Source organism: Drosophila busckii, unplaced genomic scaffold (assembly GCF_011750605.1).
Source record: "Drosophila busckii strain San Diego stock center, stock number 13000-0081.31 unplaced genomic scaffold, ASM1175060v1 hic_scaffold_38, whole genome shotgun sequence".
NCBI lineage: Eukaryota > Metazoa > Arthropoda > Insecta > Diptera > Drosophilidae > Drosophila > Drosophila busckii.
Genome location: NW_022872748.1, coordinates 122933 through 136878, shown reverse-complemented (window position 1 = coordinate 136878; position 13946 = coordinate 122933). Strand labels below are relative to the sequence as shown.

The following is a 13946-nucleotide window of genomic DNA, read 5'->3' as shown; positions in this document are numbered from 1 at the left end:
GTGAAAAATTCCAGCAGAATGCTATTGTTAATTAATGAAAAATAAAATATTTCTTAGAAATATACAGAGCATTTAAATGTATTTTAAATCAGATTTTAATTTGAAATATAAGAGTGCTGAGCTCAACATATAATTTTCCATTACGCTTTGTTAGCTTAATAGCTAAATTTGTAGTTGTTGCGCTTGAATTAAAACTTGATTATCTGTTTGCCACACAGCAATTAAACTGCTTGCCACATGCTAGGCTAAATTATAGTGCTTGACACTTGATCTGAGCTGCGGCAATTGGCAAGTTTACAATTCAGTTGAGTGCAATTACTTAAAATATAGAGCGCGGTCAAATTGTCGAGTAATCATTTTATAAAATCAACAAGCAAAAGGAATTCCCAGAGCGTTCAACGCTGCTCCACGCTCAAGGACGAACAAGCATAAACAGCACATTAAGGAATAAATATATCAGGCTGCTGGCCCCCAAGCTGGCCCCAACAGCAGCAGCAGCAGTCTGGCCTATATAAATAATTGAGAGCGAGAGTCAAAGAGGGAGAGGGAGAGGGAGAGTGTGAGCACATTTAATATCTTTTACTTGTTTTTATGACTATCGAATCGACCACAAATTTACTTTTTAGCACTTGCTCGCCCCTAGCCCAAAGGCATGTGTGTGTGAAAGAGAGCGCGAGTGAGTGTGAGAAAGAGAGCGGGACTATGCATGCTACACTGGATTTACGAGCAGCAAATTTATGAGTGTGTGTGTTTGTTGCCTATTTTTATTTGCCTTGCGTGTCTAATGGTCAACAGACCCAAAGGACTCACACCCTAACGCATTTTCACTTGATTTGTCCCCAAAGGCGTCGCATAGTCGCGTCAAAAGCTTTGGTCACACTCAAACCACAAAAGTAGCTTAAGCCTCTAATGATCCTAATACTTCTCTTCATACAATTGACATTTTACTTAAGCAATATTTTCAGCTACTGCGCTTGTAATTAAAAAGCTATAACAATTACCGCTAACTTCGCCTAATTACCGTTGGTTTACTTGCGGCCAAAAAACAGCTTGAGGCCTAATTATTGCGGCTTATGCAAATCGAATTAAGTGCATTAATTTGCTCCGACAACAAATTGAGCGTAATACTTTTGAATTTCGAGTTGGCCCAAACATTCAGTTTGGCATAAAAGCCAAGTTTGGCGAATTTAGTGTTTAATCAAGTGCAACTAATTGAGATTATCAATGACACAGCGCGGCAAGTTGATAAAATTTTCAAGTTAAATTGCTGCGAAATAAGCTCGAGGTCAAGCGAATTTGCCAAGGGAATTTAATTTGCAAAATTTACAAAGTTCTTTTAATAAGCAATTAGTTTTGAAAATAAATAATAAATATAAGTTATTATGCATTTTTTTTGTTGAAGTTATATTTGTTTTAAATATGCAAAGGTATTTTCTTTATTATTAAATTCCATTCAAGAAAATTAAAAAGGAAAATATTAAATAAATTTAAAGCACTTAATTGATTAAAAAAAAATTTAATATCAGCTTGAGGTAGTTAATATTTTTAAAAATGTGTGGTTAACATTGATTAAATTCGCTTTAATACGCCGCAAAGTATGCTATGGCAAATATCTATAGCACACACAACATTAAACAATTCTCGTGCTCGATTCATAGTCACTGATAAATTACAGAGGCTCAAAAAAGTATTTACCCAGCTTTTAGTCTGCGGCGAACTCTTATCAAATTGTAGCATAAATTGCTTAAGTAAACTTTTGGCTGACATTGCGCTGTGGCTTTGTTATCGCAATTGTCTATTGTTTTACTTATTTTTTTTTGTTGCTCTTGTTTTCTCAATAACATTTCTCATTTGAGAGTTGCAGCAACTGTTAGTTAAACGATTAATTACGCACGAGCCACATGCTCGCTCTCGCTCTCTCATGCGCTTTGTGCTTTGGCTGTGTGTGTGTGGGGGGCAAAGTTGAGCTTCCGCTTTGGCGCTGGCGCTGGCAAATTAAATTTGAGCCAGAAAACCTAACTACGCCAACTAATTACGCATGAATGCGAAGCCAAGGGAACGTTGCTGGGGACGACTTTGGGGCAGCGCAGCGGAAGCGTAAATGGAATAAAAATAAAATCGGCAACAAACGCAATTTATTCTACACTTGGCAGCATTATAATTTGTGAGGGGAGAGGCCATTTTAATAGGGGCGTGGCCACTGCTGACTGCTGACCCACATGCTGACCCAACACGAGACTCGACTCCGAGCACTCAACACTCGACACTCGACTCTAGTGTCAGGCGCAGTTTAAAAAGTTAATTAACGTGCCAGCGTTGACTCCACCCCCCTGCCCCAGCACTATTGACCCCTTCGGCCAGTGTGAACCACATAATTGCATTCCGTGAGCTTCTGCCAGCCACATCAAACTCCCTTTTTACTTACTCAGCTCGTATGGTAATTTCGTGGCCTGTATTTACGGGCGTTTCCAGTTCGCTCAGCAGCATCGTTTGCAGTCCGCATGAGAACTGGAATTGCATCAGACCCTTTTGCAGGAACAGCGCCATATAATGGCCGCCCTTGGTGCCCTGGGCGGCGGCCAGCATGATCAGTCCATTGGTGGCACGAGTGCGCACTTTCAGTTGTATATGCATGGGCAGCACGGCATCGAGTGCATCCTGCTGTGGTATGTCCTTGTAGATGCGATGCGATACATACGAGTCGCCAGAGAATGCGGCATTTCGTATAATAATGGGCAGTTCGCAGAGTGGACCTTGGCGATCAAAGCGGCAGACACACTGTAACAGAGAGAGAAAGAGACATAAGTTAGCTCAAATTGTTTTTATACACTTTAGAAATCAATATAGGGTATATAAAACTACTGCAAGCGTATGTAACAATTGTTGTATTAGATTATTTAGCTAACTTTACTTATAAATATGTTTAAGCAGCTTAAATTGTTGCTTTATTGTTTAACAAAGTGTATGCAGTAGTCGGTTTGTCACTTATTTGTTTTGTTTGCTATACAAATACACTTTGCTCAGTTCATTATCGCGTTAGCTTTTAGCTTATATTAGCTAAAATGATTTGTATACACTTTAAAAATTGAAAAGGGTATATTAAAGTTGTGCAATAGTATGTAACAACGAAAGGTATGACACATGTAATGCTTTTAAATATTTATATACTTCATAAGCAGTCTAAACTGTTGTTTGCTTGCAGCAAAGTGTATATAGTAGTTGGAAGCAACAAAGTATTGTGAAAATGAGAACTGCGTGCACTTTAAATGCTTTCAACTCTATTATTATTTATTAAAATTGTTATAAGCTAGCTAAACTATTGCTTAACAAAGTGTATACAGTAGTTGGCTGCAACCATTTTATGCAAAGCTACAAAAATATGAGAATTGCATAACTTTTAACTTTATTATTATTAAATTATTCAACTGCCAGTTAAGCTGCTGTCTAACAAAGTGTATGCAGCAGTTGGTTGCGCACTTATTTTGTGCTGTATACATTACACTCGCACAATTATTTCAGTTGAAAAGTTTGTCATATTGATAGCTATCAAAAGTTGACGGAAACGCGCCACGTGAGTTGCCAAAGTTGCTGCCCACAAACATATGAAACAACTTGCCACACAAGTGTTGCCCCCTTGCCACTTGCAAACTACCCCCTAGCTGCTGCTGCTGTCGCTAGTTAACAATTTCGTTCTCAGTTCCCAGTTGCCTTGCACTTCATTTGTTCCATTTGATGTTGCATTGTGGCTCTTGCTGCTGCTGTCTTGTCTTTTGAATTGTGTGGAGGGGAGCGTCGTTAAAATACAAGTTAAAAACAAAAAGTTTCTCAACTGACGCTCACTTAGTTGCCTCGTTGCACTCTCTTTCTCTCTCTCTCTCTCTCTCTCTCTTCAAGTGTCCCTGGGTGCTGGCATAAATTATTAAAGCGTCAGCAGAATGACGCCGCCGGCAACGCTCTAACAAAGTTAATTCATATTGCTTTTCAATTTATTGGCATTTATTTTTCATTTTTTCGGCAAAACTTTCCTAAATTGAAAATTGTTGCACTTAACTTTTGCGCTCAGTGCACATGAAAAGTCAAACTTTAATTGATTTAAGACTTAATTGCGGTCAAGTTTTATATTTCTTGGAAAGAAATCAAAAAGAAATTTTAGCGAATTAACAGAAATTTATTAAAGCAGCAAAAGCAAGCAGTTTAATTAATTTGCAGCAAATGCAAATGCAAAAAGCTTTGCCAACTGTCTAACTTTTTGTTTACTCATTTATTTATTTATTTTTATTTCACATAGCACAGCATGCAGTTCATCCCCCTCACTTTTTTTATAGACAACTTGCTTACACATTTTTGCTTTGCCACATGTGCGCTTCGTTATATTATAAAAAACATATATATGCATTTTTTTCAAGACCTAGAAGAAGGCTAGTGCTAAAAATCAACCCTCAAGCATATTTTTCTACACTTATTAGAGCTGCGTGTGCTGCATGAGATTTAAGCGCTGCTTGTTGCTTATGCAAAGTGAAGTTTTTGCCGCACACTCTGGCAACATTTTAATTAACGCATATTAAGCTGACGGCATTAAAAAAATATAAGCACACACAATGTGCTAAAGGTGCATAAAAGTGGAATTTGACAAGTGAAAAATTTAATTTTGAAGTATTAAGCTCAGAACTTAAATTCAGTTTGGCCAAAAAGTTGGTTTGCAGTTTAATGTACTAATAATAAATTGATTAAAAAAAAATATGCACGCATGTGGCTTGAAGGCTTTTTATACAAAAAATTATTTGCAAATAAATTATATTTGTTATTTGCTACGAAATATTTAAATATTTATTTTAGCTACTAATGTTTATTGATATAGTGAAATAAATAATAAATATTTTTCGCAGCACAAGAATTTAACAAATAAATAAAATAAAATCCAAATTAATTGTAAGATAAAACAAAAAAAAATTAGAAGCTAATATAAGCAAATTTTTGTATTAACTGTGAGTTGAAAAGTAATTGAAAACAATTTAGTAGCCTTAGATAATTTTGGCAATACTATTTAGTTTTTATATATTTATTTATTTCAAAATTTAAATTTGAAGTTCCATTTTTTTTGTTTATATGTATTTTATATATATATTTTTTTCTGTAGGTAGATATTCGCTACTTGCTTTAAGCTTTAGCTCTGTAGTGTTGACTGCTTAGTTAGACTTTTAGTGTTTGCCTTTGCACTTATTTAGATTCATTTGACAGCTGCGTTTGGCAAGCCAAAAATTAATTGTAATGCGCCTTTGAATGTCAACAGGCAAATGGCTAAAGGACACGCTCAGCTGTCTATGTGTGCGTGTGTGTGTGTTAATGACTGAAGTGCACTCTTTGGTAGCAGCGAATGCGCTAACGCAAGCGAGTGACACTCAGCGCACATTATGCGAGACGTGTAAAGGCTGCTGCATAAGAAAGAGATAGAGCGTGTGTGTGCGACAGAGAGGGAAAACGCAGACATGTGGTGTGCGCCTAAAAGGGCTCAACAAAGTTTTCATTAGTGGCGTCGCCTTTTTGGCGAATGCAAACGCAGCAGCAGCAGCAAGTCGGGGCTGAGGATTGGGTTAGCGCTAACCAAAATCCAGGCAAACATTTTTTGGAAAAAAAAGAAGAAGAAATGTATATAACAACCAAAAAAGTCGGCGACTGCCACTTGAAATGTGCTTAATGCCACTTTACGAGTGACTTTCGCCGAGTGCGACTGCCACTTTGCGTGACTCGCGCTGTCTCTCTCACTCACTGCCACTCTCCTACACACACACACACACCTACTGTCATGTCTTTTTGACTAGAAACGTTAAAAATATGCTTTTTCATAAGCTTACGCAGCTCACTTTGCTTTTCTTCTTCTCTCTTCCACTCTCTGTCTCTAGTTTTTCGCCTGTGTCAACGCAATGACAGCTGACATATGTAAGTGTCTGTCTAACTGTTTGACTAGCTTTGTGTGTGTGCATGAGTGTGCGTGTGTGTCCTTGTTGCTTTTGCTATTTATGTTGACTTCATACATATGTAAGTGAAGTTATGTTATTTTAGCTTGCGCTTCGCGCTCACGCTGTGCTTAAAAATTAACAAAATGTAAGCACAGCAGGGCTGCAAAGTTGCAACTATAATGCAGAATATTATTAAGATTAAAATAGCAAACAAAAATATTAACTAACTGCTGTTTAAATTAAATTAAAAAATCTTTGAAAGAAATGCATAACTTTAAATTTGTAAAACAAAATCATTATAAAATATAAAATAAAATTAATAGCTAAAATATAATAAAAATTAATATAAAATAAAATTAATAGCTTTCAATTTGTAGAATATTTTTTTTAAATATGCAAAATAGTTGATTTCTAATTTTTTATAACTTTGATTAAATTCTACAAAAAAAACATAAACAATAGAATTTATTTTTGAAATAATTTTTTATTTTAACAAACTTCAAACTATTTTTTATTGCATACTTTTTTGAAAACTTTTTGAAATTTATGCGAATATATATATTTTGTTTATATAAAAAATTTCAAAAGTATTTTTTAATTAATTCCAAATTGCTGTTATATCTTTATATATTCAATTTGAAATTTAGTTTAATTAATTTAAGTACAAAATGAATACAACCGATAGTTCTCTCTAGTTAATGCAGCCCTGTTATGCCATCTATTATGCATGCGTGTGTCGCACTTTCTCTTTCATCTTAGCCCTCTCTGCTACGCTCAGTTTTGTTGGCTTGCCCTCCCACCTGTTTGCTTTTGTGTATTTGTGCAGTTAGTTAAATTACTTGGCAACAATAAAGTGGCGCTTGCTCTATGAAATAATTTCCTTTGGCTTTTTATACACCCACACACAAACAGAAGCACACACACACACACTCATATCAGCTGCACAAACAGCTGTCATTCATTTTGGTTAGCTTACCTGCAAGCTACTCAGCGCTTTTGCTTTGGCCCTAACTAAGCTCTCACCCTAACTCGCTTCCACTCTCTTTGCTATACGCTATTATGTTATGCTAACAAAGTCAAACTGCGATGATGTGTCACTCACTCTAGCGGTAAATTTGTTATAAAAATTAAATTTTTGCTCCTGTTGACATGTTGGCCACTGCACTGCACACATGTGTGTGTGTGTGTGTGTGTGTTTGTTAGCCAAAGGTGTACTTTGGAGATCTGCACGTGTTGCTCACTGACCGAGTTGTATATTAGTTTGCTAGCTCTTCATTATATTCTGAATTTATTGCTTAGTTTTATTAAGTGGCGTTAAATTTTGCTTGCTTAGTAATTCATTTAATTGCATCAAAAGTTTTGCAGCTCAGTTATGATGTAAGACTAAGCAGTGTGCATAAATAATGTGGCTCACTGAACGAGCTTTAAGTTAGTTTACTAGCTTAAAATTGATTAACAGTGTTGTTAAGTGGCAATTTAATTTGACTGCTTTGTCAAATCATTTAATGGCAGTAAAGGATTTTTAGCTATAGTGTAAGCTTAGGCAGTGTTGATAAACAATTTGCTAGTTTTTATTTAAAAATTTGTTCAAATATTAATTTGACATCATTAATGGGCTTTTAGATTTGTGAATTAGCGTGAGACTAACCAGTGTTGCTTAACAATGTTGCTTATTGATCTAAATTAGTTGGCTACCTTTATTGCCAGTGTTGTTAAGTAACATTAAAATGCGCTTGCTTTGTTATTCATTTCTGTTTATTATACATAATTGCATTAAGGGCTTTCAGCTTAATTAGCACTTTATATAAGACTTGCCAGTGTTGCTAAACAATGCTAAAAGCTTTGTGTTTAAATCTACTTGTGTACAAATTACAAAATCTAGCAAATTCAGACATTAAGCTGAGAATTCGCAGAAATGAGCAAAGCTGCTTTACTTTGCTGCTCTCATTGCTCAGCTTGCTGCAAAATTCTTGGAAAATGTTCTAATGTAAATGCAAGTTGAGAGCTGCTGAATTTTGTGTATGAAACGGAAATTACTACAGTAAATGCGCAAGTATGTGTGTGCGTGTGTGTGTGTGTGTGTGTTAGCCCAAAATCCCCGTTGAAAAAAGTTTGTTTTTTGTAAAATTACCGCAAATATTTTCATAAATAGTTGAATAGGCTTACGTAGTGAGTTAGTGCTGAGGGGGAAGCAACGCTTTGTGGTTTTCTGTTGTTGTCTAACAAATTTCTGAAGCTATTTCAAGTCTGATTTTTAGCTGCTCTGTGGGATGCTTTGGCATTTGGCAGGCTATTTAAATAAACTTTTGACAAATTGAAGAGCATTGCAGTCGAATTTCAATTCGAAATTGAAATTGCTAGCCTCACATAATTAGTTTGGAAAACATGTCAAGGCTGCTGCAATTTTTCAAGCAAATTAAATGGGGAAATTGAGAGAGCAATTATACAAATACACAAGGTCTAAGCTGCAGCTACCAAACTTAGACAAAGCCTGCAAGCTTAGTAATGTTGCAGCAAATGTACAACTTGCAACTTGCAACACATTTCCATCCACAATTGTGGCACATTTGCTCGACAATCTACATGATTATTTATGCATTACCCAAGCTCAGGCCAAATCTGCATATGCATACGATGTGTGGGCTGCCTCTTTACATTTAAGCATGTGTACTACTATATGTTTGCCCATTTCAACTTGTCAATTTACAACTGTGTGTGTGTGTGTGTGTGTTCTCTCCTACAGCTGCTCATTAAATGCTGTGATTAAAGTCATTTGCCATTGCATAAATGTGAATTTATTTATCAGCATACTGCATTTGGTTTTAGCCTTTGTATCAAGCGTATTAAATTTGCAAGCATACAATGCCCCCATTAAAGTCAGGCTTATATATCTCTCTGCCAGAAGCACAAAACAAATGCAAAATGCTTCACAATATGCGTATTAAAGTGTTTAAGCTCTTTTGATATATTTTAGCTACCGAACAAGAGAGTCGGGTGAGCAATACAAATTATGCTAAAAGGCAAAACTATCGATTTCAGTGCTTTATTATATATTGTATATATTATATATCTAATAATATTTTCTTTCTTTCTTTCAGATTAATGAAAAAGGGACACAAACGAATTAAACGAAAAAAATAAGTGCGTTAAAAAGAAAACAAATTTTTGGGGTAAGTTTCACAATATGATAAATGAAAAGCTTTTTAATATTTTTCTAAATATTATTAATAGATCTTAAGGTCCAACTTGAGTGTTCTTAAGTCCCCACTTTGTTATTATTTTTCTTAATATTTTTAAAAGAGTTTATGCTCGCTTTATTTACAATTTAGGTTATTGCCATTTTTTTTTTTAAAGAGTTTCATATTTAATTTCAACATCAATTCAAAAATATTAAAATATTTTACTATATAGTAGACTCTCAAATACAATTCAACATTTGACTATTTAATTAGTGTAAAGAATTGCACGAAATTTCTCAAATTCATGCAAAATATTAGAATATATAATCTAAAAATATTTGTATTTTTTTGAAATATTTATTTTCAATTGTTTCGCTCAATACTTTTCTCTCTGCTGTATATCCGAATATTTACTTTGTAGCCGTCTTAAATTCTTTTGTAAAATTCTTACAACCGCTATTGCCACTAAAATATTTCTAGGTTTGTTAATTTTTGTTTTGCCTATTGCTACGGTAATTCGAGTGTTCGCTTAATGAAGCTTGCTTTGAAAAAAGGGGTTGGGGGTAGCGCCCACGCTGCGTCCAATTAGCAGCTCAATGGGGTTGAAAACTATGAAGTTCCTTTTTGGCGTTATCGTAGTTAACTTTTAGTGGGTTAACACACACACACATCGAACAAACAACAATCGATTACTGGGCTGACCCAAAAACTAGCGAATAGTGTACAGTTGGGTGGTTGAACTTACCCTGGAGCCCTCCGAGGTGGTAACACAGGTGCCGCCATTATAGCAGCCAAGCTTAATGCAATCCACATCGCCAGACTTTTCATCCGCACCAGCAACACCGGTGGCTACAGTATTGGAGCCTTCGGTTTCCTCGCTGCTTTCGGTGACGGGTGCTTTGGTTTCGGGTATGGCAGCGGTGCTGTAGATATGGAGTGGTGTAGTGGGTGGTGGCATAGTCTGCGCGGATTGTGTGGAGGGTGGTGTAGCGGCTGGCGTAGCTGGCATAGTGGTGGGTGGCTCAGTAGCGGGCGGCAGGGTAACCACAGGCCGTGGTGGCAAGGTGGGTACCATTGTGGGTGCCAGCGTAGTGAGTGGTGCAACATAGAGATCTTCGGTTATCATTGCAGGCGGCGTTGTTAGCTCCACAGGCTGTGGCATGGTAATAGCTGGCGGCATAAAAGTGGTGCTGGGTTCACGTTCCACTGTGGTGGGTGGTGCTACGGTGGTCAGCAGCGGCAGTGGCAGTTGCGTTGTAGTTGCGGGCGTAGCAACTGGCTCCAGTATGGTAACCACAATGTGCGGCGTTTGTGCTGTGGTTACAGGTGGTGCATACTCCTCCGATGAGGCACTAGTAGTGGTTACTGCCAGTGGTGGCGCATTGGTGGTGTATCTGCCAGCGCTGGTGCGATGTGTAGTGATGAGCACCTCAGCTGGGAATTCAGTAAAGAATGGTGCCGCGGTGGTGGGCACTTCATACCAGGGCTGCTGTGTTGTTTCATCTACAGCTGGTGCTGGTGGTGTGACGGTGGTTGCAGCTGGTATAAAGGGTGTAGGTGTGGGTTGACTGTACTCCACCGAAATGCTTGTCTCAATGGTGGTGACCTGATGCACGTGTATGCTGCTGGGTGTGGTAATGGACAGCGCTGGCTGCTCCACCGACTCGGAGCTGCTTGAGGAGCTGGCATAATCCACAGCTATGGTAATGCCGGGTGACACAACTGCTGGGGGTGCAGTGGGTCTTGGCGTTGTAGCAGTCTCTTCGCTGGAGCTGCTGCTGGCGCTAACATCAAAACGCCGCACTGTGGTGTATTCCGCTGAGGTAACCTCCTCGCCAGAGCTGGAGACAGCGCCAGCGGCAGCGCTAACTGTAGGCAGCGGTGGCAAAGTGGTGTAAATCTGATGGCTTTCATCGGAGGAGCTGGAACTGGCGACGCTGGCGGGTGCTGCTGTGGTGAGTGGCAAGCTGGGTGCTGCAGTTGTGGCTTGGACGCTGTGGCTATCGCTTTCGGGTGGTGCCGCCGTGGGCTTGAGCTCCACTGAAACCTCCTCGGATGAAGCAGAGCTATCAGCAGCAACGGTAGTGGTTAAGAGTGGAGCAGCTGGTGCTATTGTAGTCTCGGGTGGTGTTACTGGACGCACTGTAGGTGGCGCCAGTGTTGTTGTTACTGCAGGCGCACGTGTAACTGGAGGCGGCGCAACTGTAGCTGGCGCTGTATAATTGCAATCCAAGGACTCCTCGTTGAGCATTAAGCATTCGCATAGCATGCCCGTTAACAATGGCGGACAGGAGCAGCTAAAGGTATCAACGCCATCAATGCAAACGCCACCGTTCATGCAACGCGGTCCCAGCTGACATTCATCGTATTGGAATTCACACTTCTCGCCATGATAGTCGGGCACACAATAGCACGTGGGTATGTCCTCCTCCATCAGACAGAGCGCATTGTTCTGGCACGGATTGTCCGCACAGATGAGTATCTCCTCCTCGCAATTGACGCCCGTATAGCCCATGGGACAGGCGCAAGCATAAGCCGCCAGTTTGTCCACACAAACGCCGCCGTTTTGACAAGGCGACGAGTCGCATTCGTTAATCTCCTGCTGGCAAATGCGTCCATGCCAGCCCGCCGGACACTCGCAGGTGAATTCCAGACCACGACCCTCAATGCATTCGCCGCCATGTTGACAGCGCGCTCCAGTGCCTGTGTGCCCCACACAAAAATAATTATCAGAAATTAAAAGCGAACGATAACTTGATATTGAATTCGAGGGCTTGGGCAACTTACCCGTGTCACAGACGGCCACGTCCAGCTCGCAATGGACGCCTAGATAGCCCGGCTGGCAGGTGCAGGTGTAGCCATTGTTACGGTCACGGCAAAGTCCGCCATTTTGACATGGATTTGACATGCACTCGTCCACATTTTGCTCACAGCTGGTGCCTGTTGACATTCAACATTGAAAAGAGACAGCAAGAGCGAGTGGTGAGTGAGTGAGAAAGTGACGTTAATTGATAGCGAGAAGGGGGGGGCGGGGGGTGTGGGGTTTAAAAGTTTCGTAGCATGTGCTTTTTAATTAAAAATTTATGTTTGTGGGTTAAAGTTGTCGCTGTGTGTTGCGCTCATAAATAAAATCTCGTTATCTATAAGGTCAACTTTATATTTTGTTGTTGTTGTCACTTTTGCCTTTCATAATTTATTTGATTTTTTTTCACTGCGGTTTGGCTTGATTGCATTTTACCAATTGAATTGGTTTTTGTCGCCAACTGTACTTTGTAGCTTGAGCTGCTTGTAAGCTTATTTCTTTTAATTGCTCGCTCAATAGTCAAAGTCTCGTAAATTTGCAATTTGCATTGCCATTCACATACTTTTAGCAGCAACTGTTGCAGCAATAACCTTTTGCATTTTTACGCTTCTCTCTCTCGTTTTCAAGTTAACAAACAAGTGTACACACAATTCGAAGTGCAATTGAATGACTTTTCATTATATGAAAGAGCTGCTCTGCTCTTCGCTCTCGCTCTCTCTTTGCTGCTTGCAACTCGCTTTGTAACCCAGTATGTCTGTCTATCTATCTCTCCATCTATCTATCGACAGCACTCAATAATGAAAACTGCAAAAACTTTTTCGATACAAGCGCATCAATGGCAATCAAAACAAACCTACAAGTGCTGATTTTTTTATTTTTTGCAGTCAGCTGCAAGCAATATAAACAATTCACAAGTATATGCAGCAAACAAACAAACAGACACACACACATACAGAGACAACTACTGTTGTCTGTCAAGCTTCTAAGGAAGTAGCTAAGAGCGAAAGCAACTGCACTCAAAGTTGTTTAGAATTTATTGCTGGAACTGCTAGACAAACTTACAATGCTCTTCAATATTTAACTCGCTAACTAAACTTTGCTAACTGCAATTAAAAAAAAAAGCGCTAGTGCTTACTGCTGATTTCTTAAAGCTATTTGGCATTTAATTTAATATATTTTAGTTGTTTATAGTGCTAAGAGTAAGTTACGCATAAATAAAAATTTATGTTTGCACATTTTTATACGTAAAATTAAAAAATATGACAGTACGCTAGTGATAAACTTTAAAATTTATATTTTTAATATTTTTATATTGTTCATTTAGCGTTTGTTCATTTTGCTGTTAACGCTAGTGGCAAAAGCAGTAAAAAATAAGCAACGCTAGTGACGCAGCTATTAAATAAATAGTTTCAATATATTTAATTTAATATTTCATAAATTTAATTTCAAGATTTAGCGCCAAAAGCAGTAAAAAATATGCTGCAGCTAATAAATAAAAAGTTTTTTTATAATCTAATATTTAGTGCTAGTGCCAAAAGCAGTAAAAAATATGCAACGCTAGTTACGCAGCTATTAAATAAATAGTTTCATTATAATTTAATATTTCATAAATTTATTTTCAAGATTTTCTGCAAATGCTAGTGCAAAAAGCAGTAAAAATAATGCAAAGTTAGTGACGTAAATAATAAATAAACTATTTTATTATAATGCTGAACTTTAAGCTTAAGTTTTACAACTTTGCACACACACTGGCGCCTTAAAGAGCGCCCAAGCTTTGATGCTAGTGACAAGAAATGCCTGAAGAATACATTTTGTTGTTTATGCTAGCTAATATTGCATGATACAGTTGTTATGCCGCATCAAGTAGAATATTGACTGCAACAGCGCAAAGCATTGGGGGAGGGGTGTAAGCTGAGTGTGTGTGCGACAAGAGAGAGAGAGAAAAACAATGCTGGGGCGAAATACTTTTCAATTTTGTGCTCAACATGCTCAAGCAACAGCGAGAAG

The 13946-nt window shown here is 38.3% G+C and overlaps 2 protein-coding genes across 3 annotated transcripts in view; one reads left to right on the top strand and one right to left on the bottom strand.

Moving 5' to 3' along the window:
* Nucleotides 1-2425: 2425 nt before the first annotated feature.
* The window catches only part of LOC108606229 (protein eyes shut), a gene marked incomplete at its 3' end in the record, with an annotated part of 45169 nt that continues 33648 nt past the window's right edge, over nt 2426-13946 (bottom strand). Inside the window, exons 4-6 of the mRNA XM_033294815.1 lie at nt 11924-12076; nt 9882-11839; nt 2426-2778 (exon numbers count right to left, since the gene is read on the bottom strand). Coding sequence (XP_033150706.1) covers nt 2426-2778; nt 9882-11839; nt 11924-12076 — 2464 coding nt within the window. The remainder of the gene's footprint in view (nt 2779-9881; nt 11840-11923; nt 12077-13946) is intronic.
* Nucleotides 9105-13946, top strand: part of LOC108606268 (MKRN2 opposite strand protein) — a 51667-nt gene continuing 46825 nt past the window's right edge. For both annotated transcript variants that reach the window (XR_004458952.1, XM_033294813.1), the window contains exon 1: nt 9105-9127. The gene's annotated coding sequence lies outside the window, so the exon portion shown is untranslated. The remainder of the gene's footprint in view (nt 9128-13946) is intronic.